Source organism: Raphanus sativus, chromosome 2 (assembly GCF_000801105.2).
Source record: "Raphanus sativus cultivar WK10039 chromosome 2, ASM80110v3, whole genome shotgun sequence".
Classification (NCBI taxonomy): Eukaryota; Viridiplantae; Streptophyta; class Magnoliopsida; order Brassicales; family Brassicaceae; genus Raphanus; species Raphanus sativus.
Genome location: NC_079512.1, coordinates 29,140,242 through 29,168,214, shown reverse-complemented (window position 1 = coordinate 29,168,214; position 27,973 = coordinate 29,140,242). Strand labels below are relative to the sequence as shown.

General features: G+C 37.3%; 7 protein-coding genes across 10 annotated transcripts; 2 read left to right on the top strand and 5 right to left on the bottom strand.

Annotated features, from left to right (window-relative positions):
• Positions 1-998: 998 nt before the first annotated feature.
• Positions 999-1,935, bottom strand: LOC108820803 (non-specific lipid transfer protein GPI-anchored 26). Its single transcript, XM_018593814.2, has 3 exons — positions 1,548-1,935; positions 1,408-1,452; positions 999-1,322 (listed from the first exon to the last, which is right to left on the bottom strand). The coding sequence occupies exons 1-3, from the start codon at positions 1,858-1,860 to the stop codon at positions 1,183-1,185; spliced, it is 498 nt and encodes a 165-aa protein (XP_018449316.1). The 5' UTR covers positions 1,861-1,935; the 3' UTR covers positions 999-1,182.
• Positions 1,936-2,105: 170 nt separating this feature from the next.
• LOC108820796 (proteasome subunit beta type-2-A) lies at positions 2,106-3,182 on the bottom strand. Its single transcript, XM_018593804.2, has 3 exons — positions 2,959-3,182; positions 2,765-2,888; positions 2,106-2,544 (listed from the first exon to the last, which is right to left on the bottom strand). Exons 1-3 carry the CDS (start codon positions 3,114-3,116, stop codon positions 2,212-2,214), a joined length of 615 nt encoding a protein of 204 aa, XP_018449306.1. The 5' UTR covers positions 3,117-3,182; the 3' UTR covers positions 2,106-2,211.
• Positions 3,183-3,350: 168 nt separating this feature from the next.
• LOC108819739 (DExH-box ATP-dependent RNA helicase DExH16, mitochondrial) lies at positions 3,351-7,367 on the top strand. The gene is made up of 16 exons (XM_018592785.2): positions 3,351-3,619; positions 3,908-4,079; positions 4,211-4,332; positions 4,422-4,612; positions 4,681-4,821; positions 4,914-5,036; positions 5,117-5,194; positions 5,292-5,460; positions 5,854-5,966; positions 6,063-6,143; positions 6,235-6,300; positions 6,392-6,456; positions 6,540-6,585; positions 6,679-6,795; positions 6,885-6,976; positions 7,061-7,367. The coding sequence occupies exons 1-16, from the start codon at positions 3,556-3,558 to the stop codon at positions 7,146-7,148; spliced, it is 1,728 nt and encodes a 575-aa protein (XP_018448287.1). The 5' UTR covers positions 3,351-3,555; the 3' UTR covers positions 7,149-7,367.
• Positions 7,368-7,500: 133 nt separating this feature from the next.
• LOC108819748 (F-box protein At3g61340-like) lies at positions 7,501-8,676 on the bottom strand. The gene is made up of 3 exons (XM_057004293.1): positions 8,444-8,676; positions 8,134-8,331; positions 7,501-7,963 (listed from the first exon to the last, which is right to left on the bottom strand). Exons 1-3 carry the CDS (start codon positions 8,674-8,676, stop codon positions 7,501-7,503), a joined length of 894 nt encoding a protein of 297 aa, XP_056860273.1.
• Positions 8,677-9,458: 782 nt separating this feature from the next.
• LOC108841598 (F-box protein DOR-like) lies at positions 9,459-10,739 on the bottom strand. The gene has a single exon (XM_018614347.2). It carries the CDS (start codon positions 10,737-10,739, stop codon positions 9,459-9,461), a length of 1,281 nt encoding a protein of 426 aa, XP_018469849.1.
• A 6,307-nt stretch (positions 10,740-17,046) lies between these two features.
• On the top strand, positions 17,047-20,797 carry LOC108841937 (protein tesmin/TSO1-like CXC 2). The gene is made up of 9 exons (XM_018614726.2): positions 17,047-17,367; positions 18,080-18,751; positions 18,833-19,188; positions 19,273-19,347; positions 19,438-19,618; positions 19,697-19,792; positions 19,885-19,951; positions 20,041-20,194; positions 20,284-20,797. The coding sequence occupies exons 1-9, from the start codon at positions 17,305-17,307 to the stop codon at positions 20,606-20,608; spliced, it is 1,989 nt and encodes a 662-aa protein (XP_018470228.1). The 5' UTR covers positions 17,047-17,304; the 3' UTR covers positions 20,609-20,797.
• On the bottom strand, positions 20,750-26,915 carry LOC108841936 (protein NETWORKED 1B). Of its 4 annotated transcripts, none has more exons than XM_018614720.2 (5): positions 26,759-26,915; positions 26,062-26,118; positions 25,799-25,970; positions 21,813-25,702; positions 20,750-21,731 (listed from the first exon to the last, which is right to left on the bottom strand). In XM_018614720.2, exons 3-5 carry the CDS (start codon positions 25,899-25,901, stop codon positions 20,904-20,906), a joined length of 4,821 nt encoding a protein of 1,606 aa, XP_018470222.1. In that variant the 5' UTR covers positions 25,902-25,970; positions 26,062-26,118; positions 26,759-26,915; the 3' UTR covers positions 20,750-20,903. The 4 variants fall into 4 exon arrangements, with proteins under 4 accessions (XP_018470222.1, XP_018470224.1, XP_018470223.1 ...); XM_018614722.2 differs by having other exon boundaries at positions 26,077-26,118; XM_018614721.2 differs by lacking the exon at positions 26,759-26,915 and adding an exon at positions 26,557-26,732.
• Positions 26,916-27,973: the final 1,058 nt, after the last annotated feature.

The window sequence follows — 27,973 nt, the reverse complement described above, 5'->3', positions numbered from 1 at the left end:
TATGTCGCGATAAAGGGTCTGAATCAAAATTCTCTTTATATTTAATAACTTAGACAGATAAAACATTAAACCACTAGGTTTTCAAACAAAATATGTTTACTAGAAACAGTGAAAAAGTAGAAGTTTCGTCTGTACTATTTTTGGACAAAATGTTGCTTTACTATAATCTTAAACTGTTTCATTATATATATATATTTTTTGCTTTAACATTATCTCCAAAATTTAAAGAATCTCTCTACTTTGATGTTATCTTTGACTGTCATAACGAACTCTAAAAAGAGCTAAGTGTGTAAATTAAAATGTTTTAACAAGTGACATAGATCTTGTGACCTTGAAAAAAATTCCAAGTCTGTTTTGATGTTATATATAGATTTAATTTTAATTAAAAGTGATGATATGTTTGCTTCCGTGTAGCAAAAACTATTAGTGAGCATTTTCAAATCATCATCAGTAAAAAATGGTTATCGTCGAAAAACATGGTAATGAGTAAGTCTACTTATATCTTCAAACATTTCAACACCTAATGAAATTTATAGTTTTTGTAAGACAACCAAAACTTGATAATTGGTGGGGACAAATTGATGACTACTCTCAAACTAGCGTGACTATTCAAATAGAGTCAAACTCACACGGGTGACAAATATTGGTGTCAATACAATATCTAATATGTTGATGTGTCTTGAATCTAGATTTGCGTCTAGGTAGTTGATGTTGCATCAAGTATTACATACTAACTGAGTTGCATCAAGTTGTTATAGATGTTACATATGATCTTGAGTTTAATTCTATAAATTCGTATATTTTACGGTTTTAAGATGTGAAATATATATATATATATTACATTCGAAATATCCCATTTGTGAACCAAAATTTGCCTAAGGTAAAATTACGCTATGAGATCGCATTATCGGTATGTTTGCAGTTCTAAACCCAACACAATTTGTTTCTTTTGTAGAATATATGTTTGTCTAGTGTTCTATATTTTAAATAATATCATGGAGAGCAATACTTATTCATAAAGCAAACAGATACAAGACACTATTTGTAGCTACAAACCGATATCACCCCGGAAGTAGGGATTTTATAGAGCAAGTACATCATACAACACCACATTACACTGAGATTCAAAAGAAATAAAAAAAGAATGCGTCTTCAAAGAGAGCATAATAATCTTTATGGATTTTAAGAAGTCAGTATTGTGATGTAGGAAGTCGCAGAAAGGATAGCAAGAAGAGGGAATGAGAACTTGATAGTACTCCCATGAGATGATGATGATGATGATGATCTATGTCCTGGAACTGTTTTTGATCCATTTCCATGTTCTGTTCATAAGTAACGTCTAAAATAAGTTACAATTGTTATCAAAACCCGTTAATTCTTTTATCTATATGCAAGTTATCCCCTTACCTGAAGTGTTTGATGATCCTATAGGCGAATTAACCGAAGAACCACCTGAAAATACACAAACTCTTGATGCGTGAGAGACAAGATAGCAAAAAATAAAAGAAGGGACAGTCTAATAGAAAATGATCTCTGTTTTTTCTTACCGTTGCAGCTACTAACTGGAGGAGTTTGAACATTACAAGCTTTAGGCAAAGCAAAAGCCTGTGTTTGATTAAAATTGATCCCAAGATGAGGGGCTCCACCTTTGAGAAGTTCACACAAACACTCACCAGAAGACCTTACAACATGAGCCAACTGACTGCAGCATTGTTGAGAAGGAGAAGAAGAGTTTCCAGTAATGTAGCCGAGACATGGAGCCATACTCATTAGAACATCTGTGCAGCTCGATTGAGCAGAAACATTGGACATCACCGCAACTGAAACTGTTAGCCACAGTAAACACATTCCAGGTTTCATGTTTTTTGTCCCAACAAATCTCTCAAGAGTTTGTTTGAGTTTTTAATGGTTTGTGTTGGAGTGTTTTGAGAGAAGAACTAAAATAAATAAGGAACTCATGCCGTAGAAAAAGACGAAATTAAGGAGGTGGCTTAATCTGGATGACCAACACATTTTTGGTTTAAGTTTCCTTTCTGATTCACACATTAATGGAGGCTTATGAGAAGTGAGAGAATCTGATTACGTTTTTGCTTCCTATACACAACTTAGCAAGTAAAAATGTTTTCATTTTCAAAGTTTAAAACAGTCATATGGGAACTAATTTGCCAAGTTCAAACATTAAAGCAAATGTCAACCAAACATAACAGAGACTTAAACAGCAGCAGTGGTGACATCTTGTACAGACTGACGCCAAGCATGCTCGCGAGCTCCATCCTTGTCGACGATCTTGATCACAAAGTTGGGTGGCGCAATGACCAGCCTCGACCTGATCTCGAGTATGCACTTGTCGACCAACTCGATGGCTTCTTCGACAGACATGTCGGCGCGGAAGTGCCTGTCCATGGTGGAGAGGGAGAAGTAGGAGCCGTAACCGAAGGCTCCCTTGTCAACCTTGTGAAGAGTTGCAATGTAGTCAATGTAGTAAAGAGATGCCCCTGCTTCTTTGTCGTAGCCAGCCATCAGGATGTTCACAGAGTAAGGATTCTGGAAATCAAAGCAAAAGGCCAACAACATGGGGTTTATCAAAACTGTATCAAAAAGATTAAAACAAAACCCCAAGAACACTTACAAGCTGCTCCAAACAATCTATTATCTGCTAATATTCTAAATACCACTAATTATCATAAAGCATCTAAACAGCAAAGAAGATAGAAAACCCTAATTCCCCCTCTCTAAGCTCAAAAGTAAGAAAAAGGGGTCACACCTTTCTTAAAGCAGTGGCGAGCTCACCACGGGTGAAGTTGGCAGCAGCAGCGGTAGTCAAAGGGATACCGTTCCGGAACTGATACAGTGACACATTCTTCTGTACATACTCCGTGAACTGAACCCTGTTAACAAATTGACCCAAAATCAAAATTCATTTACTGATTTTAAGACTGAGAGGGAGGGGGATATTACCGGTCACCAGGCTCGCCGCTTGCAGCGATGAGCTTGTGAGAGTCAAGGAGCATGATCTTGTCCTCGTTGTTCTTGTGGACAAGGATGCTGTGTACCGCCGATGTATCCGCCGCAACGATAGCGAATCCATTACCAACGAGACCGAACACGCACTCCATCTCTCCTCAGATCTGTTCCTCAGTTCCTTCCTTCGATCTCTCAAGACTCGAGAGCGAGGAACAATAACTCTTAAGAGGATTGTTAGGGGTACTTTCGACATATTATGTTACAAAGAGGGACCTAAATTGGATAGTGTCGAAATGTCTATTTTATAAAGTATGAGGATGTGAGTGAGAGTAGAGCACAAGCGTACGGGTATATTAATAAATAAGATTAATATTCTCGGAAAGCAACCTCTCGTTTGCTTCTCTCTCCCGCTTCTTGCTGAGTCGCCGACCTCTGAGAAGAATCAGGTCTAACAATGAAATGGTACTCTGCTATTTCAATGGTCTGCAAAAATGATCATTGAGTTTTATTGACCTCTCTGTAAAGCAAAAATTGATCCTTTGTCTACTTCATTCATTCAATTCCCAACAAAAAATTATTATTTTTTTAAAAATGGTGTATTCTCTTCTTCGCGTTCGAAAGGTTTCACCTTTCGGAATCTCTCGTCTTCTTCAAGGTTTGAGCTTCGAAACCCCTTTTCTATTCTCTGTTTATCGTATGATTCTAAGAAATTGCTGGGAAGGTCTAGAAGCTACTTACATAGAGACATGGTCGAGTTTATACAATGAACAGAAAAATTGTGTTCACTGGGATGCAGAAACTTCCACCTTTATATTCCAATTTTATCACTATCTTTCCTTTTTAACTTAGCTCTGTAGCTTCTTCAGTTGATTTTTCTTTAGAAATAAGATTGGATTGGTCGTGTAGTATTCTAATCTTATGATGGTTTGTTTTGTGTGTTCAGCTGATAAGGCAAGTTTGTGGCGGTTTCACTTGGAACCTGAGTGTGGTCAGGTTTTGAGATTAGGTGTCTTCACTTCTAGGAGGAACTACGGAAAGATCTTAGGATCCTCCTCTAACTACGACTTCACTGGCTCCCAACCTACCTCTTCCTCCTTCGATTTCACTGATCTCACGTAACACCCACCACCTACAACTTCTTGTAGATTATTACCCATATGACTTTCTCTTGTGTAGATATTTGTGAAAAGGGATTTGATTTAATAAATTTTAATATTCATGCCGATTAACATTGAGTTTTTTTCAGATGTCCTCATACATGGTATCCGATCGCTCGGAGGAAGAAGCGTAAAGTCATTCTACATGTTGGCCCCACAAACAGTGGCAAAACATATAACGCCCTCAAGCAACTTGAGCGGAGTTCTTCAGGTACGTCCTAGAAGGCGATTCTACTAAACCATTTGTTCTTTCTCGAAGCCATTTCTTGAACTGTCTTAAGATTGTTTTCTTACTCGAAGGTGTATATTGTGGTCCATTAAGATTGTTGGCATGGGAAGTAGCTAAACGCTTGAACAAAGCTAATGTTCCATGTGATTTGATCACCGGACAAGAGAAAGAGCTAGTGGAAGGTGCTAATCACAAGGCTGTGACTGTTGAAATGGCTGATGTTACGTCCGTCTACGACTGTGCCATCATTGACGAGATTCAGGCTAGTCTTGCTTTTATACTTTGGGTGAAGAAGAGATTGAGTTTAACTGTTTCGTGTTCTTATTTCAGATGGTGGGATGTAAACAGAGGGGGTTTTCATTTACTCGTGCTCTACTAGGGATTGCAGCTAATGAACTACATTTATGTGGTGATCCAGCTGTCGTACCTCTTGTTGAAGACATACTGAAAGTAACTGGTGATGATGTCGAGGTACCATGGTTTCTTACTAGTATCCGAATACTCTCTTAGACTTATTCGCGACCTCTTGTATTAAATTAAATCCCCTTTTGTTTTGTATATAGGTTCATACATATGAGAGGCTTTCGCCATTAGTCCCTTTGAAGGTTCCAGTTCGGTCAGTTTCGGATATCAAAACTGGGGACTGTCTTGTAACCTTTTCAAGAAAAGATATATATAGGCATAAGGTTAGCACTTATTTATATTCTACTCTCTACTCTCTATTCATGAGTCTTCATTTTTTTTTGGTACCTTTTTTTTGCCACAGAACACAATTGAAAAGGCGGGGAAGCATCTTTGCTCTGTCGTTTATGGTTCGTTACCTCCAGAGACTCGTACAGCACAGGTTTTTGAGACTTCACTGAGTGTTCCAAGAGTACATATGTTTCTCCCCCTTATTTAAAAATATTCTCTGGTATTAAAATGCTTTAAGAACTCTACAGGCAACAAGGTTTAACGACGCGACCAATGACTTTGATGTGCTTGTTGCCAGCGATGCGATTGGCATGGGTCTTAATTTGAACATTTCAAGAATTATCTTCTCCACCCTTGAAAAGTTTGATGGTAGCGAGACCAGAGACCTAACAGTATCTGAGATTAAACAAATTGCAGGTATGTTTCAAAGCTTTTTTTGTTTTCTAACTTAAACACTTCAAGAGCTGTGGTATTGTATGTTAATAAGGTGTTCTTGTCAAATCTAGGGCAGAACTAGAGAGTAGGATGGTGACTGGAACTGTAGCTTTTCCAAGCTCAGAAACATAGAGATTATCAGTGGTTGAGAGAGCTGAAAGATTAAATAGGAAGCTAGAGGATTGATCTAGGATCTTGGTTTGGGCTTAGGAAAGTTTAGAGTGCTATAGCTTTCACGTTAGGGTTCCATCTTTGCTTCAGTTTTTTTTTTCTCTCTGCTTGTCTTATGTATTTGTTTCAGAGAGTAATAAAGGGATAATCGTTTGTCTATTATATGTTAATCCTTTCTAATGTTCTCTCATGATCCTGTTGAAGGGAGAGCTGGCAGATTCCGGTCGCAGTTTCCTGTAGGTGAAGTAACTTGTTTGCATAAAGAGGATCTTCCGTTGCTTCATTCTTCTTTGAAGTCTCCTTCACCTATTATTGAGGTAGTCTCTTATATATAATAACCTTAAGATTATTAGTTTACATCTTTTCCTTCTTATATGATTGGCTTAGTTTGTACAAAACTTTGTATCATGCAGCGTGCTGGACTGTTTCCAACATACGACCTCCTATCTAGATATTCACAAGCACACCCTAAACTCGGATTGTACAAGATATTGGTAAGAAAATGATCTTTTCTTTTTCTTTTTTTTTTCCTTTTCTGTCGTCGATCCTTAATGACTGAATGTCTGAACTCGTTAATTTTGGCAGGAACATTTCGTTGAAAATGCAAAGTTATCTTCAAACTACTTCATCTCTAATGTCGAAGACATGATGGTAAAACTCAGTTGATGATCTATCTATTTTTGTTTCGCTCATCAGAAAGAGAATCTGTTTGTTTTAACATGTGCTGGGTCTTGATTTTCAGAAAGCTGCAGCTCTTGTTGATGAGTTACCCCTTAAATTGCAAGACAAGTACCTATTCGTGGTCAGGTATTACCAAAACTTTTTTTTTCTGGAATTAATAAGATCTCAAATGGAAACAAGCTTGGATTGATCAACTTCGTTTCGTGCAGTCCTGTTGACATAAATGATGAAATATCTGGTCGTGGATTTGCACAGGTAAAAGGAAACTACAAGTTCTAGTGTTTTAATAATGGTATCTATGCATGTAAATAGTTTGTTGACTCTTACCTTTCTTTATTAAAACATCAGTTTGCTCAAAACTACTCGAAGACACGCGTAGTGAAGCTCAGAGAGATACTTTCAGATGACACGGTTAAGGTTCCCAGAACACCCACAGAGCTCAAGGAACTTGAATCCATTCACAAGGTAACAACATCCTTCTTTTCCTGTGAGTAGTGATATTAAGAAAACAAATGTTTGGATTTTGTTAGTTTGACTAGATAGGTTTGCAACAGGTTTTGGATCTGTACGTATGGTTAAGCTTAAGGCTGGAGGATTCTTTTCCTGACCGAGAAGTAGCAGCTTCACAAAAGTCAATCTGCAATGTGTAAGTGTAGTCATGACCAATGAGATTATAAAAAGCCTCGGTCTTTTCCTCCTTTTGATCCAAAGAAACAATGAATTTTCGCAGACTGATTGAGCAGTTCCTGGAGGCTAATAGATTCATCTCTCCTATCCCCTTCCCGAGCAAAAAATTGAGGAGCCGGCGGAAGTTCTGAGAATACATTTCCAGTTTGGTTGGACAAAATGTTCTTTAGCTGCTCGTTTGGTTTTGGACTTAATTCGCTGAGGTAGAGCTAAAGGCAAAAGTGATTGATTGATATGTGACCACCACAGTAGTAGCATTCAAAGTTTGTCATGTATTTTTAAAGTGTTAACAAACACTAAAAACCTATATAATTTCATTTATTTATTTAATCAATTTCGTTGATGCATGACATGCTTAGTGATGCTGAGAATCAGATGTGCATTCCATAGATAACTGCAAGTCGATTGTTTTTATTGATAAGTTCATTTTGTCGAATTACATGGGAAACTTAGAGAAACAAGTAGTCATCATCAAGTATCCACCTAATGCACCTTGGGATAGAGCTTCACATCCTCTACATGGTCTAGAAAGGTTTGAAGTAGAGCAAACCTGGACCCATCCATATCCACTCCTTGAATTTGAACTCTTACGACAGTGTTCCTCTCGGGATTGAAGTAGAAGAGGTAGAAAGGGTTAATAGACTGCCAGGAAGACAATACAATCTCATGCGTCCGAGACAAACCAACAAAGTCCAACTTGTGTTCCCCAACTACATTCTTCCACTGAGGAGGCAATTCATAAATACGCTCAGACAATTCCTGTGTCTCAACATCTTCTAGAACCCACAACTTAAACCCCGCAGTTTTTCCACTGATAAGACCGATATTTCCTCCAGGATTTTTAGGCATAATAAAACCTAATTTACCATTGAAGTTTACCATAAACCCTAGCATAGCTGTTCTGAGAGCTCCCTGGTGGACTTGAATAAGCCTGAACTTCTCAGACCTAACATCAAAGCAAACTATCATAGTAGAGTTAAAGAGAGATGTATAATACAAAACACCATTGATGCATATGGCTTCACGTGGATATGGATGAGGTATGGAGCACTGAATCATTCTCCATGGTAGTTTGCTAGGGTAAGAACTTGATGCTCCTCAGACACCATACCATACCTTCCATCCAAGGGCTGTGTCATGGACAAGACCTTGAATTGTTTATCAACAGGATCATACCCAAGCAAACACTTCACCCTGGGTTTACTCGTGTTCACTCTGGGTAGGATTAAGGCTTGTCCGGTGCTAGGGCTACATAGCACCGGCACCACCATATCCTTACGCACAACGCAGACAAGGAGGCCATGGACAAGACGACTGGTTTTATCAAAGTCGAAACCAAGGAAATGCATGAGAGGATCGGCGGATACTACTGACGACGACGAGTTCTCTTCCGGATTCTGGGGTGAAGAGAAGAAGAACAAGTTGCCGTCCTTTTGTTAGCTGCGGCGGGCGAGTAGAGGAGGATTTAGTTAGGAACAGGTCGGTAAAATCTTGTCGGAGGAGTGTGGAGGCCCATGGCTTCGATACGCAACGACATGTGGCTATTGACTTTGACGGCAGCCTCGAGAAGATGTCGATTGTGAGATCTATCGGGAGAGGCAATGCTGAGGTTTCACTTCCGGAGACGCTCTTCTTCTTCCTCTTCCGTGTGTCATTCATGGCGGAGCCTTAAAGGAAACACTAAGAAAAATGAAAGGTAAAGTTTTTTATCGCAGTGGTGTGGAGGATAGATGGCAGAAAGTAAAAACAGATTGTGACGTAATGGGTTTAGAGGAAGGAAGCCCATGTAGCCCAACAGAAACATGTTTTGGATTTTGGATAGGTCTGAATATGTCTCTTTCCATCAAATACTGGAACAGGTTTTGGATCTGAAAGTTTGGTTAGGCTTAAGGCTTAAAAGGATTATATTTTTCTGACCGAGAAGTAGCAGCTTCACAAAAGTCAATTTGCAATGTGTAAGAATTGAGTACAAAAAGCCTCACTCTTTTTTACTCTAATTTGCTTCACGTACCGAGCCAAAGAAACAATATATTGATCCCTCCTGTCCCCCTGAGCTAAAGACAAGTATTTTATTGTGCCACAAGATCTTCTTACCGCGACGCGTAGCATTCCAAGTTTGTCATGTATTTTGAAGTGTTAGCTATATAATCAATTTCATTTATTTATTTAATCAATTTCGTTGAGGCATGACATGCTTTGTGATGAAAACATACACGCCACAAGCATTTGAGAATCAGATGCATTGCTTAGTAAAAGCTATTACTTTTACTTTAGGAATAAGATCTTCAGACAGAGCTACAGTCAATTTCTTTTACAGATAGGTCCATTTACCGAATTACATGGAAAACTAGGCATCTAATGACAAGATAGAGGAGTTGTAGTAGAAATCAGTCATGAAGTACCAACTAGTGAACCATTGCACAGACCTACAACTAATGAACCTATGCATAGAGCTTCACATCTTCAACATGGTCAAGAAAGGTCTGAAGCACAGCATAGTTGGACACATCAACATCCACTACTCGAATTTCAACTCTCGCAACAGTGTCACACTCAGTATCGAAGTAGAAGAGGTAGTTACGGTTGATTGGGTACCAAGATGACAACACAATCTCGTTGGTACGAGCCGCCACCCCGACAAAGTTCAACACGTGTTCCCCAACTACATTCTTCCACTCAGCAGGCAACACAAACACACGCTCATCAGACCATTCCTGTTTCTCAACATCTTCTAGAACCCACAGCCTAAACCTCGCACTTCTTCTATTGATCGCACCGGCGTTTCCTCTAACATCTTCAGACAAAATCAAACCCAATCTACCACCGTAGTTCACCATATCCCCTAACATCAGAGCTCTTCCGAGACTTCCCTTTCCCTCGGCTTCAATAAAACTGAACTTCTCAGACCTAACGTTAAAGCAAGCTATTAAATAAGTCTGTGTCGACTGATTAATAGATTTGTAGTACAAAACACCATCGATGCATATCTCTTTGAGAGGTGGGTAACCATGATGGGGAACGCAACACTCGAGCATTCTCCATGACGACCCGGTCGGAGCTCCTAATGTCAGAACCTGATGCTCTCCATTTTCTCCTCCCTCCCTTGACCGTGTCATGCACAGTATCTTGTGTTGTTTATCGATGGGATCGTACCCGAACATGCTCCTCACCTCATCAAGTCCACTCGTCGTAGTCGTCTTCGCTTTGGGTAAATGCAAGACTTGTCTGGTGCTAGGGTTACAAATCGCCAACGCCGTCTCCTTCTCTCCATCCAAGACCCGCACGTGTTTAACGCAAACCAGACCGTGGAGAGGACGACCGCAGCTGATGTCACCGAAAACAGCGAATGACAGCTTCATGTGACAGCTGGCGACTACAGGAGAAGACGAGTTCTCATCCGGATGCGGCGAGGAGGAGGAGGAAGAGAAGAGGAATAGCTCACTGTTCGTCGCGCGCGCGTGCAAGAGCTGCGGGCGAGTGGAGGATTTGGTTAAGAAGAGTTCGGTGAAAGCTGGGAGGCGGAGTGCGGAGGACCAGAGCTTCGATACGCAGCGGCACATCGCTATTGACTTCAGCGGTAGCCTCGAGAAGATGTCGATTATGACATCGGTTGGTATCGGCGACGATGCGGCAGAGACTTCTCTTCCGTTATTATCTGAGGTTTTCGATAGCTTGTTGCGTCGAGAGTCGCCGGAAACGTTGTTCTTCTGGTGAGGTTCCATGGCGGGGGGCTTAAAACCCTAGAGAGAGACGAACAAGTAGATGCACTTTCGAGAGGCGGGCTAAAGTGTAAAGAGAGTGATGGTGGTATAGTCGATGGTGAAGCCGATTGTGACGTAATGGGTTTTGAGGAAGCCCATGAAGCTCGAAACTAAGGCCCGTAAAAGAGCAGAATTTCGTTTTGTAATCATCATTCGTCAAACACAATCTATTCTTGAAATTTACAATTTTATATGTACCGGTGGGGTTGGAATGAAACATTCTAAAAATGTCATTTCTAAAAAATATATATATATATTTAAATATAAAATAAAAGATTTAATTGAAATACTCTGTTTATAAAAGTGATAGTAAACGACTAGGTGAATTTCATATTGTTAAGATATAGACAAAATAAATTATATATTATGAAATTATAATAAAAATTTTGTAAATTGGTGAAAATATCGAAATGATCTTTCAAAAAAAAATTCCTATCAGGTCTGGTACTCTCTTCGAGTTTAATACGATTTGAAAAACTTAGTTTAAATTCAATTTTTCATTTCAGTCTGTAACTATTTTAAATGTTTAATACTTATTTTTTTAACACTTATATTCTTTATCTAAATGTTTAACACTTAGAACAATCATTTTTTTTAAAAAAAAGTAAAACTTCCTCGAATATTTTTTGATGAAACTAAAAATATTTTAAAAGTGAATCGAAAACTATAAAGGTGAAGATCGGAAAAATATAAAAGATATAGAGTGAGAGAATATATATCAACATCAGTGACTAAGTTTATTTTTATTTTTTTGAAGAAACTTCAGTGACTAAGTTTATTGCAAATCATTTTTTTTGTTTTACAAAAGAATGTGGTTTTTATTTCATTTTAACTTAACCACTGATTTCATTAATTTAAAACTTATAATTAATTGGTTTATGTACTGCATGTTGACTGATCTATGGGTATGTAAAACTAATCTCAACAAAAGATTCAACATCTTTGGATATAAGGGAAAAAAAATATGTTTTAGTGTAACATCTCATATAATTTCAAATATATTTGGAGTATTTTCGCATGTCAAGTATTATCTGATCAAGTTTGGATATCCAATTTCTTCTAATTCAATCTGTTTGAGTATTTTTATAGATCAGATCAGGTGGTATTCGAGTTCATATATTTAAGATCGGGCTTAGGTATTGGTCCATATATTATGCCTACCCCTTCCATAGAATACATATTACTTCATTAAGCTAGTTTGTTGGCCCAAGAACATTTAACTTATTAGTAACTTTTTGCTAAAGCATAGCAAACTTCCATTCAATAATTTATGTATGTGTTTTCTCAAAAACATAACAACTACTATTAAACTAATTACAATTATATTCCCGCTCGAACTTACGAAAAAAGGTTCTGGCCCGCGTCATTCATCTCTACCATTTATCTGCATAACCAAAAGTTGTTGTACTTGATCAAATCTCCACTTGACTCCAGAAGTGATTTGTAATAATTTATCACCATGTAGATTATATATAACCTAGCTAAAAATAAAAACTTACACGTATATCCGATTATGGTGATCGAAGTATTATTTCTTTAAGATCCAAAGTTGAGATCGGCGATGAAGTGGTAAACACATAACATTCTCGGCATAGGCACTAGCTATTAGAAACATATATTAAAAGCTTAAATGGATATCCTTCTTTGAAAAATAGTTTATTACCCTTTCAAGGAATATATTATCATCTTAAAAGCTTAAATGGGTATCCTCTTTGTAAATAGTTTATTACCTCTTCGAGGAACCGGAAACTGCCACACTGGAGACTGAAAAACAACTTTAATATTATATATCGGCGTGGTTCCAGTTCATTAAACTGAATTAATATATTGATATGAAAAAGGAAAAGTTGAGTTAAAAAAAAAGAGAGTTGAATTTCACCTTGATATATATGAGTTCATATGTCAAAAGATATATGCATGCCAACTTTTGCGTACTTAAGAGAGAAAGAAGATGTGCAAAATTTCCCCTTTGATATCTCTTTGTTGACGGGATGAGGTAGCACATTTGGTAAGAACTTTGGGGGCCAATGATCATGCTCACGGGTTCGAACTTCGTGGAGGGGATTACCTCTTCCCTGTCACCAAAAATGCGGTACTGGATGTTGGGCCTTGTCTTCAGTCCAGGTTAAGCTTTCCCGGATAAAGTGGACCGCTGCCTGACCGGACCCAGAAGAATGATCTGCGTAAGCAGGGAATCTCTGGATTATAAAAAAAAAAAATTTAAGGTCAGCCCAAGAAATCAATTACAGTTATTCATATAGAGCTAAGAGGAATGGACAGAAAATGATAAAAGATTCACCGTACAAACATATATGAGCTATATACTGATTTTGCTACGTTGGCTTTTTCTTATTGTCATTGTGAGAAAGACTTAGAGATCGAGGATCTTGACTTAGTGATTAATGTGTATATCATTATTTGTTTTGGTATTCTTTCTAAACCTCTGACTAATCTGTATGCCAGTATCAAGCAACCTGACATTCACTAAAAGTTCAAAAATGAACTTTATAATATCCCGATTTCAAAAGACCTGTTTGTTTGAATGCCTTTTCTCAAAAAAAAAGACCTGTTTGTCTACTAACAAGTATATATATAGATTAAATATAGGTGTTGTGTTCGGTTTTAATATGTTCTTTTTCTTATTAAGAAAAATATATATGTAATGAAGGATAATCGTTTTATGTGATTTAGGTCATGTGATGCGCCTTTAGGCACGTGATCTTGAAGGCAGGATGTTTGGTCGACATTATGATTTTAGCATGGAGCTTCTTTATGCCAAGAATGTACTTTTTCTACTCTTTATATGTGTTACTTTGGGGTTTTTAATTTATACAAATAATGTTTTTATTTCATTTTATATACAAATAATGTTGCACACCAGAAAAATTATACAAATAATATGTACGTATTTTTCTTTTATTGGCCAATATGTCCGTATCTTGTTATAATTCCTTACGTTTACATATTGCTTTGCCACCTACACACACACATGTTGTTTTTTTTTTGAAAATAAATATATATATGTTGTTGCTGGTTTATTTTCCTGTCTTAAGAAATTGTAGCATTGTGAATTTCATGGATTTGCAACATGTGTATTTGCATTGCATCGAGTGCATGTAAACGAGGTTTACTATCATTTGAGAACAAATTCTTCGTTCAGTTGTATCTTTTATTTACGGGAACGTGCATGGATTACAAATTTAGAACTGTAGTCACCAGTGTATATATTACTAAAAGATTGTCAAAAAATCAGTTTTTAAGGAAAAAAAGCTACAAAATTTATAAAAAAATGGCCAATTTTAAAAAAAAATTGCTTATGGTCTTTTTATGTCAGGACCGGTACTGTTGGCCACTAAATAGTTGGTCTCTATACAGAGACTTGAAGCTCTCATTTTTAGTCATTTTAATATTGTTTGACATCTATAAAGATTGGACCCGACCTGCCTAATTATCAGTTGGGTTTATAAAATAACTGTTATGAGTCTGACGAACACAATTAACATATGATTAAAGAAATTTAGAAATTGAATCGTTTTTATTTGTTTTTCATTTCACACTATACAAGTGAGATAAGCGATAAATAAACGTTGGCATATACCTGGCCAAACAAAGTTTTCATTTCACCATTTTTAGTAATTGCAATTTGCAGTCAAGAATGTTTGTAGACTAATTCGGTCCCATGCATCCGTCCAGTTCGCCTATTAGACCTGATCTATAATAATCAATTTAATATTTAAATTTGTTTATCATGATTCATGACTTTGGCTCTCAAGACTCCGAAGCAAGCATGTGGTTAACCTACATTTTTATAAAACAAACCATCACCGCACCGAGCTAACATAAACCGAAATAGTTCACACTACAAGTCTACGAGTCTAAAGTCTTCAAACCAACAAACGCATAATTTCACGAATGTGAATATGACTTTACATCTTTACCAACTACTTATTGCGTGTTTAAAAAAGGACTATCGGTAAATTCTCCCGAAACTAGACATATATTATGCATTTATCTTGATCAAAAAAAAAAAAATTATTCATTTATCTTTTTTAAAAAGAGTTACCCTGTTTCTACTTTCTAGACATATGTATTGCCCAACGCGAGATGGTCGTCTAGTTTGTTATTCCATAAGTTCAACCTCTACTAGAAACAAATGTAAAATTGAGAATCCGCTAGATAAAAATAGAAAAAATTGCAAAGGTTGATGAAAGGTCTACTAGGAAAAAATGTTAGATTTTTGGTCCATTTTACCAAATCTCCCTAAAAATATAAATAAATGTGTATTTTCTAATATTGATCAGAGAGTATGTATAATCAATTAATATCTAGTTTAAAAAGTATAATCAATTAATATCAAAAGTGCCTAATTATTTGAAAAATGTGTAATGTACTAGTTGGATGCAGCATTCCATCATCGATGATTATAATATATACTCTCTTTATTTAATATATATAGTTTTAGAATTATTTTTTTGTTTGAAAAATATATTATTTTATATTTATACCGTAAGCTTTTAGTAAAAGTTTACATTTTTACCGTCATAATCTAAAGCTCATTATTAATTTAAATTAGTATTTTATCTTCTAATAATATTATAAGATAAATTTTTATAATTAAAATTTTATTAGTAAAAAATATTTGTTTAGAAACAGAAATAGCACGTAATCGATAATTATTAGGATCGAGAACAAACCATACGAACAAAACACGACGTCGTGTCGTGTGCCCTACTCGGTAAGATCTAAGCAGAGAGAATATGGTAGACACAAGATTTAGGTTACAAGTCCACGTAGTTGGAAGATCGTACACCGTAACTTGCGAAGTCAAACTAGTCATCATCTAGCAAGACAAAGATACTCGTCCACGTGTCGATATATCATCCATTCGATCCCATAACCTCAACAGTGCACTATAACATGGTAAACACTAGCGTACAGTAAAACCCCTTTCCTTCTAAATCCATTTTCCCGCCTAATGCACATAACGCCTAGCTGTCATTTTCGTTTTAACTCCGAAACTACCCATGGGATAAGAAAATGGCTCCAGGATAAGAACAGGGATATAAAGGTAAATTCAGAAAAAATCACGTTAGTAACAAAACGTAACCCCACCGGCGAATTTATATTAAATTCTTAGGGCTTTAACTTTAAGAGGTTCACGGGGAAGGCATGTTCGCCTATCAAAAATAAAAGGGTTCGTATTTATTAATAATATCTTTTGTTTCGGTGGAAACAAGAAAAACTATTTTACTTCCCTAGCCCGGCAGCTCTACGTATTTTTAGTGACTTATTTCTAATACGTTCGATCACAGTAAACATGTCTAGGTGTGATTACTGATTAGTAGTGACTCTCTGTCTCTGTGGTGAAGAGTATATCGCTTTCATTAGGAGTTAGGACCAATCGCTGGTACAGTTAGAATAAAGCGGGACGAGCAACCTTATGCAATTATTTGTCAGAGGCGTGTACAAATAATTACAATGTAACTATAATTAGAGAATTATTATAACTAAACAGGTTCGTACAAGAATATGTTTATAACAATGAAAGGCCGACGTAATTTTATGCAATCATGTACTTGATTTTATCGGGACGTTTTTTAACTTTTGTGTTTGACCCCAGTTAATTACTAATATTCTGAATAACTGACCAATAAATTTATGATATATCATATATGTGTCATAATTAAACATTAGCGCTTTCTTGTAATTCTCCCTGTTTCAGCCTTATAATATGCTCCTTTTCATTAATCTTTTTAACAATTCTCTGTCAGTCCTTAAAGAAGGAAAAAATCTTATGACAAGACTGCATTTATTTCTGGCAAATGGTTTATTATTACCAAATCTCCTGTAGGAAGAATTATGGGGGTGACCGACTATTTTCGGTAGTATTATACCAAAATCTATATTTTCTTTAAAAACATTTGACCAAAAAAAGCTAAAAATATTTATTCTTAATTAGTGAAAAAAATCTCGATTTACATAAAACCACTTAACAAAAGAGAGGAAATAATTGTAATTGCATGCAAACAAAAGAGAAGCAGTGAACAGAACTGTAATTCCTGCAGTTATTTATTGTATTATTATATTTTCTTCCAATAAAACAAAAAGATAAATAAAAGGAAAAGAGCAAAAAAAAAAAACACTAGTGTCCGTTACTTTACTAAAAGTAAAGGATCGAGAGTAGTATTTACTTGGCTTGATTGTAGACAAAGCAAGGTATCAAGGATTCATTTATCCACACCTACTACTATTCACAGAGTGTGAGAGAGAGAGAGAGATACTCGTACACTTGTGTATACATACACAGAGAAAGAGAAACAGTTGTTAGGGAAAGACAAAGTGGTGGGTCTGTTTCTGACAATTATCTTCATTTCCCGCTTCTGCTCTCGTTTGAATCTCTCTCTTCTTCTTCTTCTTCCACTAAAAAACAGATAAAGAGAAAGAGAAAGTGTGAGACCTTCCTTCTTTCTCCAGAGATAAGAGAGACAAAGAGAGTGTGGTTGTGATTTGTTTTCACTGTTCAACTATGGACACTCCTCAGAAGAGTATTACCCAGATCGAAACTCCAATTTCCAAATCCAGATTCGAGGTTTGCTTTTCTATTATTAACACCTATTCATTGTTTTTGGTCAATGTTTTAGTACTTTTAGTTTCTTCTGTTTGTGTTACATATGGTGCCAATTCTGAAAGTTTTGGTGTGAATCTCTAAATTTTCAGACATTTCTTATTTTAAAAATCCAGATTCATAGATTAGGTTAAATCGACCATGTTTTACAAAGTTCAGAGACTATTATGTCTTTTTAATTTTTCTTAATTTCCTTTTTTTTTCTGGTTTTTGTCAAAAGTCAAAGCAGTTAAGTTCAATGACAGAAACACAACGTTAACTGGTTTTAGGTTTGTTTGACTTCGGCGGTTTCATTTGACACTTCACAACATAATTCACCACAAAATCTGTCCTTTATTTAGAATCTTTTTCTTACCTTAATTTCCTCACTAAAAAAATTCATAGTTCTTACATTTTTTTTTTGAATTGTAATCAAATCAGTTTATTCAAACACAAAATATAGATTTGTTATTTAACTTCGGCCGTTTCAGTTCACTATTGCAATTATGACCAGACATTCCCAATTCACTATAGAATCTGTACTTTTTGTCTGTACTGTTTTTAAGGATTCTCTCTTTTTTTTGGGTTAAAATTCCTTTAGATTCTTAATTGGAATCTCAGATCTTCTGCTCTCACCTTCTTAATTTCATCACATAAATAAAAAGTTCCCTTTTTGGGTTGTTGTCTGAAAATGCAGGATTCTCCAGTGTTCAATTACATAAACAGTTTGTCTCCAATAAGACCTGTCAAATCCATACCAAACCCTCACCAGTTTAGCACTCTCAATTTCACTTCCCCTCCCTCTGTTTTCACTTCACCACACCTTACTTCTTCTCACAAAGAATCAAGATTCTTCAAAACTCACCACCCTTCTTCTGATCCCACCATTCCTGTTCAAGAATCTCAAGACAATTCCGCGTCAAATGTAGAAGCTGTAGCAGAAGCAGATGCCACTACAGAATTCAACACAGATGCTTCAACTGAAATGGAGCAGCCACAAATCGTCAAGGAAACAAATCTTGATGACCCCCTTGCTGTTTCACCTTGTGGTAGTAGAGAGACCACCGATCTTTCGCTTGTGCCATACGCTTCTCCTCCTAGAGAAGAGAATAATGGTGAGGATGCTGCAGGGATGGAGATGCAGAAGATGATGAATGATAATGTTCAGGGGAAAAACGAAACTCCGGATTGGGATAGATTGATTGCAGATTCTTCTGAGTTCTTAATCTTCAGCTCACCTAATGATTCAGAGGCTTTTAGATGCCTTATGATGCAGAGAGCATCACCCTCCCTAGCACCTTCAGTGATGCCAACAATGCAGCCTGGTTCAATAAACGAACCGGAGTCTTCAAACGCAAGTCCTTATGGGGTAAATAAAAACTCAGGAATCATATCTCAATTAGTGTCTTATAAATGATCATTTGTCTCTAAAAGAGTTGTCTTGTGATAGGCTGTTTCAGTCTTGCACCGTGGTATCAGAAGAAGATGTTTGGACTTTGAGATGCCGGGGAATAAACAAACGTCCAGTGAGAATAACACTGTGGCTTGTGGATCCTCGTCCAGATGTGTTGTACCGAGTATTGGTCTTCATCTGAATGCCCTTTTAATGTCCACAAAGGATTGTAAAATCAATACCACCACTCATGACTACTCGTGTACTGAGAAGTATCAAGTGGGTCTACAAGGCTCAAGCTCTACACTGCAAGAACCATTTGACCAAACTGAAACTGCAACCCGGGACCTGGAAGTTGTTCCTGATGAACCAACCTTGGAAGAGTTGCATTTGAGCAGCCCTAAGAAGAAGAGGCAAGTTTTGTTTGTCCTGTGATAAAATTAATATGTTTTTTTTTTCTCTGTTTTAATAACTGTTGGCTATTGTAAAACACACAGGGTTAAGATGGAAGCTGGAGAAGGCGAGTCATCATGTAAGAGATGTAACTGCAAAAAGTCAAAGTGCTTGAAACTGTAAGGCTTCATGATTCCTCTTCCTTTTCAATCTTAGGCTCTTGAAAAAAACTTTGGTGTTTATTGAGTGTCTTGAATATTTATGTGTAGTTACTGTGAATGCTTTGCTGCTGGAGTCTACTGCATAGAGCCATGCTCGTGTATAGACTGCTTCAACAAGCCTATTCATGAAGATACTGTCTTGGCTACTCGCAAACAGATTGAGTCTCGGAACCCACTTGCATTTGCTCCTAAAGTTATTAAGAGCTCCGATTTGGTTCTAGAAACCGGGGTAAATTCATTTTCCACTCTCTATCAATAATACTTTTTATCTTGTTTGAAGGAGTAATAAAAGTGTAATGACATACAGGATGATGCAAGCAAAACTCCAGCTTCTGCACGCCATAAACGTGGCTGCAACTGCAAGAAATCAAACTGTCTGAAGAAATACTGTGAATGCTTCCAGGTTTTTTTATTTTTTTATTTTTCTATGTACTTCCCATGGATTGATGATATCTATGTGTTTTAACTTACTCTTGGTCTTATGTTTTTTTAAAGGGTGGTGTGGGGTGTTCCATAAACTGTAGATGTGAAGGGTGTAAGAATGCATTTGGCCGCAAAGATGGTTAAGCTTCTCTTCTTCTGAGTTTTCATTGCTAAACAGTCTCAAGTTCTCTCTTTATGATTCTGATTCTATTTAAATGAATACCTCAGGTTCGTCCATTGTTGACATGGAAGCTGAACAAGAGGAGGAAAATGAAACATCTAAGAAGACCAAAAGAACCAAAAACCAAGAGAACACTGAGGTATATTTGATGAGAAAGGAAGAGAGTTCTGCTCTACCTGCGACACCAATGTCGATTTACAGGTACAGATCTCTAACTCTGAAAGGTGTTTTGTTGTGGCTTGTGAAGTCTATGTCACCTGAAATTGTTGTATTTTTTTTGTGTTGTTCAGACAACAACTGGTTCAGCTAAAGAACATGATGCCTCCTCCACAGTCTGTACTTGGAGGTGGATCTTCTTCATCAGGGATGTTTAACAGTCAATATACAAGAAAATCGGAAACGAAGTCACTGGAGACAGTGACAGAGGATGGAGCTGAAGAAATGCCTGAGATTCTTAGCCACACCTCTATAGATAACACCAAAGCTGTCTCTCCCAATGGTAAGAGGGTCTCTCCTCCTCATCTGGACTCTTCCAGCTCAGGGAGAAGAAGTGGTGGGAGGAAACTTATACTGCAATCCATTCCAACGTTTCCTTCTCTCACTCCTCAACACTAGAAAGCATTTTGTGTCTTGTAGCCAGGCTACACCGTGTAGCTTTTTAAAATTCTTTGAATCTTTTTTCAAGAAAGTCAACTTCTAGTTGGTAGTAAGTTTAGCACACATTGTCTGTGTAATAAGATGTGAAGACCCATCATGTTCTCCACAAACATTTCTTGTAATATATATATATGCTTCTTTGTCCTCTGAACTAGCTTTATTTTACAATATATATCTTAGGCAAACCGCTCCATTATTTCAAAAATCATACCATAATAGTACTACTATAGTCAGCTCAATCATATATTATTACTTATAAACCATCCTGCTCTTCTTTAGGAGAAGATCTTATAAACCCGCAGAACCGGTTTTTCTTCTGTCTTGCACTTCTTTTCCCGCCCTTGTGGATAATGTCTCTGAAGAGAATCATTGTCCTGCTTCGTTTGCTTGTAGCTCCATCTTCAAGCTTCAGAACCGCTTTCTCAATGCTCTGCAATTTGCTCTGCAACTGCTCAATCTTCTCAGACCCGTTTCTTGACTTCTCCATAACAACTTTTCTGTATATATCTCTGGAATCTCCGGAAGTCTCCTCGGCTTCCTTTGAGAGAATCTCGTTTGTGTTTGTCATCTGCAAGACAGCTTCTTCCATCTCTTTCAGCTGTCTCTTCACTATAACTATATCAGCTTTGCTGACTCTGCCTTGTTTCCCGTTCATCTCCAGCTTGCTTTTTAAATCCGTTAGGCTAATCCGGAGACTTAGCAGTCTTCTTGAGTCAGACAACAGTCTCTCCATGATCTTTGCCTTGTCTTCTATGTTTCTAGATAGCTCTTGCTTGTCAACGACTCCAACCACTTTCTCAGATTCTATAGAGGGATTCCGGCTTAGGCCATTGGAACCACCACCACTACTTAATAACTCATTTTTCACTTCTCTCATCTCAGGCTTCCATCTTGGTCGGCTAGATTCACCAGTGACCCTTTCCTCACATTGTATCTCTTCAATCTTCCTGCGGCTTCTGCTTCTGTAGGAGGCATTTCTTGTTCTTTGCCTTAAAAGCCTTGGTTTCATTTTAATCACAGTTCCATTTCCTGGAGTGGTGATGCTTCCACTTTCTTCAAACTCTTCACAAACAGATTCTTCCTGAAGCAAAAAGGGTTTAGTTTAGTTTAGTTCCATGAAGATGAGCTGAAAATTACATTTGAAATAAGAAGGAAGACTTACCTCTCTTTGTTGATAGGCTAGTGCAGGACTTGTCGTTAAAGCCTGACTACTTTTCTCAAGAGATTTCACATCTTTTGCCAAAGATGCTATCACAGGATCATAAGCTGACAATTGAGTCTGCAGCTCAGTCAATTGAGACTCCAAAAAGCAAACTCTTTCTTTCATCTTCCTCGTCTTTGCAACAGCTTCATCTCTGAGATCTTCACATACTCCACTGAGTTCTTTAACTTTGTTCTCAAGTAATAATTCGCGGGTAGATGAGATTTGAAGATCAAAGTAGAAAGATGTTGCATTAGCATCCCAGAGTCCAACCTCATTGCTTTTCTCTTGCAGCTCCAGACTAAGTAACTCTTCTCTAAGCTGTTGTCTTTGGACTTCTTTGTGTAACAACTCTATCTCTGACTCCAAAATCCCATTCAAAGCGTTGAGTTTTCTTATCTCTTCCTCCTGCCTCCCAGCAAGATCTGACATTCCAAAGATCTGCCTCTGCAAGTCCCCCCTCATGTTTCTTGATTCTTCAACGTCTTTCCTCAGCTCCTCAACTTCTCTGTGCAGCTCTTCGTTTTCACTTTGTGTAGCCTTGAGCATATGCTCTGCTTCTGTGATCTCCATTTCCCTGTGTTCCAAGATTTCGTCTACATCAAGAACCTGATGTTCCAAGATTCCATTTAAGAAGTTGTCTACTTCAAGCCCTTCTTGTAACTTCTCCAGCTTCTTATCAAGTCCTTTATTTTCTTCCTCTTTACCTTTTAACTTCTCCTCCAGTGTCTCAACCTTGTGCTTGAGGTCTGTATTACTTTCTCGTAAAATGCTAACAGTTTCAGCAAAAGCTTTGACCTCTTCAGCCATTTCAAACCCAAAGGACCTGTAAACCACACACATGCTACTCAAAGCAACAGCTTCCTGAAGAGTTGCATCGTTTTCTTCCTCAGCTATACGCATTCCACTTCTAAGTTGTGAGAACTCTGAAAGCAGAGTTTTGTTAGCGTTGAGTGTGGAGGAATACTCTTGTTGCAAAACCATGTATGACTGGTTCAAACTCTCAAACTTTGAATGCTCCGTTTGTGTTTCAGCTCTGAGCTCTTGCTCTTGTTGTTCTCTTCTGATCAGTTCTGATTTCAACGACCGGTTCGCTTCCAACAACTCGTGCTTGTCCTTTTCCAGCATGTTCTTCTCTGATTCCAACATCAAACCATCTGAATGAAACTGTCCAAGTAGAGACAAGAGCACTGAGTTCTCAACCACAAGTCTCTGCATCTCATATTCAGCGCTTGAAAGTGAACGCTTCAACCCATTAATCTCTCCCACAACAAGTGATGTTTGGTCTTTTGTAATCTTTTTCTGTTGCGAAGTCTTGCAATCTGCTTCAACTTGAAGTGCCTTCACCACTTGATAGATTGCACTCCTCAAGCTATCAATCTCATCCAAGAAGATCTCTGCTTCCATCTGCTGCTCAAGATTCTCACTCTCCAGTTCAGAAATGAGTTTCTCTGAAAGTTCAGATGCTTCTTCATGCTTCTGACACTCAATAAGGAGAGAGACGTTCTTCTGCTCAAGTTCTTCTATAAGCTTTTGCAAGATGAAGATCTCAACTTGTTTGTTTACAACTCTGTCAAGCTCTTCCTCATACTCTCTTTTCCTTGAGCGGCACTCTTCTCTAAGAAGGCTCACGTTCCTCTGAAGATCTGCTGATCTGCTTTCAGTAGATCTTTTATAATCAGCATGCTCCTGCTTCTCAGTGGAAAGCGAGACTTGTAACTCTTCTACTTGAAGACTCTTGAGCTTCTTCTCGTTCTGTAGGTCAGAGTATTTTACTTCTAGCTCTGTAAACTTCTTCTCCAAGACACCTAGCTTCTCCTCAACTTTATGCAGTTGAGACAGAAGAGATTCTTTCTCCTTTATGAGTTCAGACTTATCACTCTTGAGCAAAGTGAACAACTCTTCAAAGCACTTTGACTTGTCCCTTAGACTCTCAAGCTCAATGTTTGCATTAGAAAGGGATCTCTCCAATAAAGAGTTCTTCTCCAAGAGCTTCTGCATGTTCACTGTCATGATCTGTAACTGAGAAAACAAGTTTGTTCTCTCAGCAGCAAGCTCAGATCTCTCTCTTCTTAAAGACTCACATCTTTCTTGCAGGTCCTCTCCTTTCTCTTTGGAACCGTCTAGTTTTGTGTTTGATATCAAAAGCAGTTTCTCCAAATCAGCATTCCTCTTTATAACGTTATCCATTTCAGACAGCTTCCCTGTTAGAGTGTCTTTATCATCTCTCTGGTTGGAACATAACTGGAGAAGCTTTGAGTTCTCTTCTTGTAGTTTCTTCACTGAGAAGACAAGTGATGAGGGATCAAAACCTGTGAGTCTCACTTGTTCAATTAGTTGCTGGTATCTCCTATTCAAGTTGTCCATGTAAGCCTTCATGCGGTGTATCTCAACTTGAAGGGAACTGCTCTGGTTCATCTGTTTTGCAACTTCTTCCTCAAGCTTTTCTTTCATCTTCTTCAAACAAGAGATCTCATTTCTCTGAATCTGTAAGCTAGTGTCACCTTCCAACTTATGATTACTCATCTCAAGTTCTCTCAACATTTGAGCCTTGCTTTGGAGCTCCATGGTGAGAACTCTCTGTTCCTCTTGAGACTGAGAATGCAAACTCTCCAAATTTCTAAGACTAGTTTCGAGTTCCAAAAACCGAAACTCTTGTTCTTGCATTAGAGTTTGGAGCTTTTCAAGATCCTTTTGCTTCTGGACAAGTTCTTGATCTTTAGCTGACATCTTCTGCGCTAGACTATCTGCTTCTACCTTCAGATTTTGATTGAAGCTCTCCAAAAGAGCACACTGTTCCTCCACAGTCTTTACCTTTGCAGCTCCAGCAAGAACTTCACTGCTAAGCCTTTTGGCATTGTCCTGAGCATGAGAAACCTCTCTCTCTAAATTTGATATCGTCTCCAGACACAGCTGGTATCTAACTTTCAAGTCTTCATTCACTTCGTTTAACTTCACAACTTCTTGTTTCAAAGCTTTGATTTCATTCTCTGCTTTCTCAGATTTGTCCTTGAACGTTTCAACACTCTCCTCAGCATCTCTAATCCTCTTCTCCAAAACAGATATCAGCTCAAGGCATTTATTGTATTGGACCAAGCCAGCCTCTCTCTCAGATTGCAATCTTGAAATCTCTTGCTTGAGACTACTTGCTTCTCTTTCTGCTTTAGATGTTCTGTCACTGAGTCCCTTGGCTTGTTCTTGCTCATGAGAAACAGATGCTTCCAATGCCGCTATTCTCTCCATAGACTGAGTAAACTGAAGAAGCCCTGTGTCCCTCTCCACCTCTAGCTTTGCAAGAGATTCTTTGAGCACTTTAATCTCAATCTCAGCTTTGCAAGCACGTTCATCAAATCCTCTAACATCCTTTTGAGCATCGTTGAGCTCCTTTTCGAATCTTGATAGTTTGTTCAAGCTTAGCTGATACCTGAGATTCAAAGCCTCCTTTTCAGTCTGAAGCTCGAGCAATGTTCTCTTCAAGCTTTCTACTTCACTATCTCCTTGGTGGTGAGCGTCAGAAGTTTGTTGGTGCAATTCGTTTAGGTGACTTGAACTACTGCTTTTACTTGTTGCACCATCTTCTTTAGGAGGTCCAGATGTAGATGATGCAGAATCATCGATCAGGTCGAAAGGAACCTGGTCAGGAAACGCCTCAGCCATAGCTTTATGCGCGTGACGAAGCTGCACTGTTGTGTGATCATACCTCTCAGCTAAAGCACGGTAAGCTCTGTATAGCTCTTCAACTAGTTTCATGAGCTCTGGACGTTTCTTGTAGTACATTTCTGCTCTTCTTGCAAACGAATCTGCGTCTGTTTCGATGAGCTTTATTATTGTCTTGACTTTGGAATCCATATCTGGTTCAACACAAACAAATCATTTTCCTGTTAGTTTTTTATTTTATTTCCAAATCTATATCCAAGAGACTCATAAAAAGGAGAAATCAAGAAGACCTGAAAGATTGTCCTGAATCCATTTTGAGTTTTTAGGAATGTGACTATCCCACCACCACGAGTACAGACGCGTGGAGTCTGACTGCAAGTGATTATTGGCCATTACAGCGGCTGAAAAGAATAGGTTTGTTCAACTGCTTGACCCCTTTGAAACGACTGCTAGTTCTCAATTCTACAAAATAAGACAATGTGACCTTATAAGGAAGTCAACAATCAAAGGATAAGTTAACATGAGATTTAAGTTCCTAATCCGAAAAAAAAACCTTTGCACTTTTTACCAAATGGTGGATATCACTTTGGTCCTTGTACGTAGGATCTTCCTGTGGAAAGAAAGAACATCAGTCTTTCAGAGAGACAGACGCAAAATCATTTTTCAAAGAAGCAAGCATGAGTAAAGCTTCAAAGCACAGTTTCCATTTTTTTAGTACACTTGCATTCACCCAAAAGCTATACGTTCAGCTTAGGAACAGCAGCAAGCAAGAGAACTTTTTTGTGGATGCAAGCAAAAAAAAATATCATCACAAACAAGAATTGGGAGAAAAGGGGGAAAAGCCAGTCTTAAAAAAAGATTAGGATCAGAGCATCATAGTTCAACATGTATCACAGAGGCAGATTCTTCGTCAATAGAGACAGCAAAGGGTAAAAAAATCTTCATCATGCTTTGGGAAAAAAAAAGTAATCAGACTTATATACATACACACAAACAAGGTGAACAAAAAAAGAAGAAGCTCTTGCTTGTGGAGCTTTTATGAAATTACCAGAAATATGAAAATAGGGTAACTACAGATCACAGGACAAAAAACAAAGAAACTGTTTTTCATTTCTTTGCCCCTAAGGAACTCAATATAACTGAAATTCAGGAGAGTGAAACTCGAGTTAGGTGCAAGCAACAGCGACTGTTTGAATTCTTTCAGATATGAAAATGAAACATCAAAAAGAAAAGGATCAAGAAATACTCACCCAGAAAAAGATATATAATACAAAGGGGTGTTTGCTTTACAGTAAAACGGAGCTGCAGAAAAAAAAGACTGAAAAGTCTTCGAACCTATTGTCTCTTTAATGGAGAGACATTGCATACACAACATTCTCTTGTTTCTCTCTCTTCTGGACTGCAAGACAAGAGAATGATTAGTATGATTAGTGCATATACAGTAATAATATATTCGATACTTTAACTCTTTGCCTTTTCCGGAACTAATTTTCTTTTGTCAATACTTGAAATTCTTAACGTTTAAGTTTATTTTATTTTATTAGTAATAAATGGACAATTACCGTAACTTGAAATTCTTATCGTTTGAATTCTTCAATATAAATCTGTTGGTTCTAACGAAATTTACGGAATTTGATGTATTTCTGTTAAAAAAGCTTATTATCGCCATAGAGGATTAAGTTGTTACTTTTTTCTTTTTGCAACAATTTAGTATTGGATTAGAAAGAAGATAGATAGTCTAACAATATTTATTTTTTTCTCAAAAAAAGTGAATCTGAGATAATATTTAACTAACAAAATGTTAAATTTTAGTATAGTGTAATATTACGAGTCAGTAAATACGTTCACTAAAACCGTGTAAATATCTATGATGTAACACAACAAGAAAATTGTTTTCTTCAAAGTTAAAAAGTTGTAATAATTATTATAATAATATACGGCAAGTGTGCCGAGACTAACGAATAGGATTAGCTTTAATTTGTCGGCAATCTGTTAGGATATACGACTTTATAATTTTATACAGAAATTTCCAAATAATTTGGTATGCAGGAACGCATTGTGACATATCTTCTCACAGCTCATTGTATTCAACATACGACACGACAGATGTGGCCACAAGAAGTACAGTAAGTTCAATTAGCGAATATGATTTATTAGATAGATACTTATTTGTCTAGTCTAGCTTTCGAAAATAAATTATTTGAGCGGTACGAAAGTTTCCACAAAAGCCGGATTTATCGGTAACTAAAGTTTTGGCATGTATTCAATTATTCAGTATCACACCTTCAATTGTAGTATTATGTAATTAGCAATAAATTAGATATGTTGTATTCAAAAATATGTGGAAATATGGCATGTATTCAATCGTTGTTTATGGGTGAGCATTTGGTATATGTTTGAATTCGGTTATCTATTCTGATTTCAGATTTTCGAAATTGAGATTTAAACACTACTTAATTATTTAT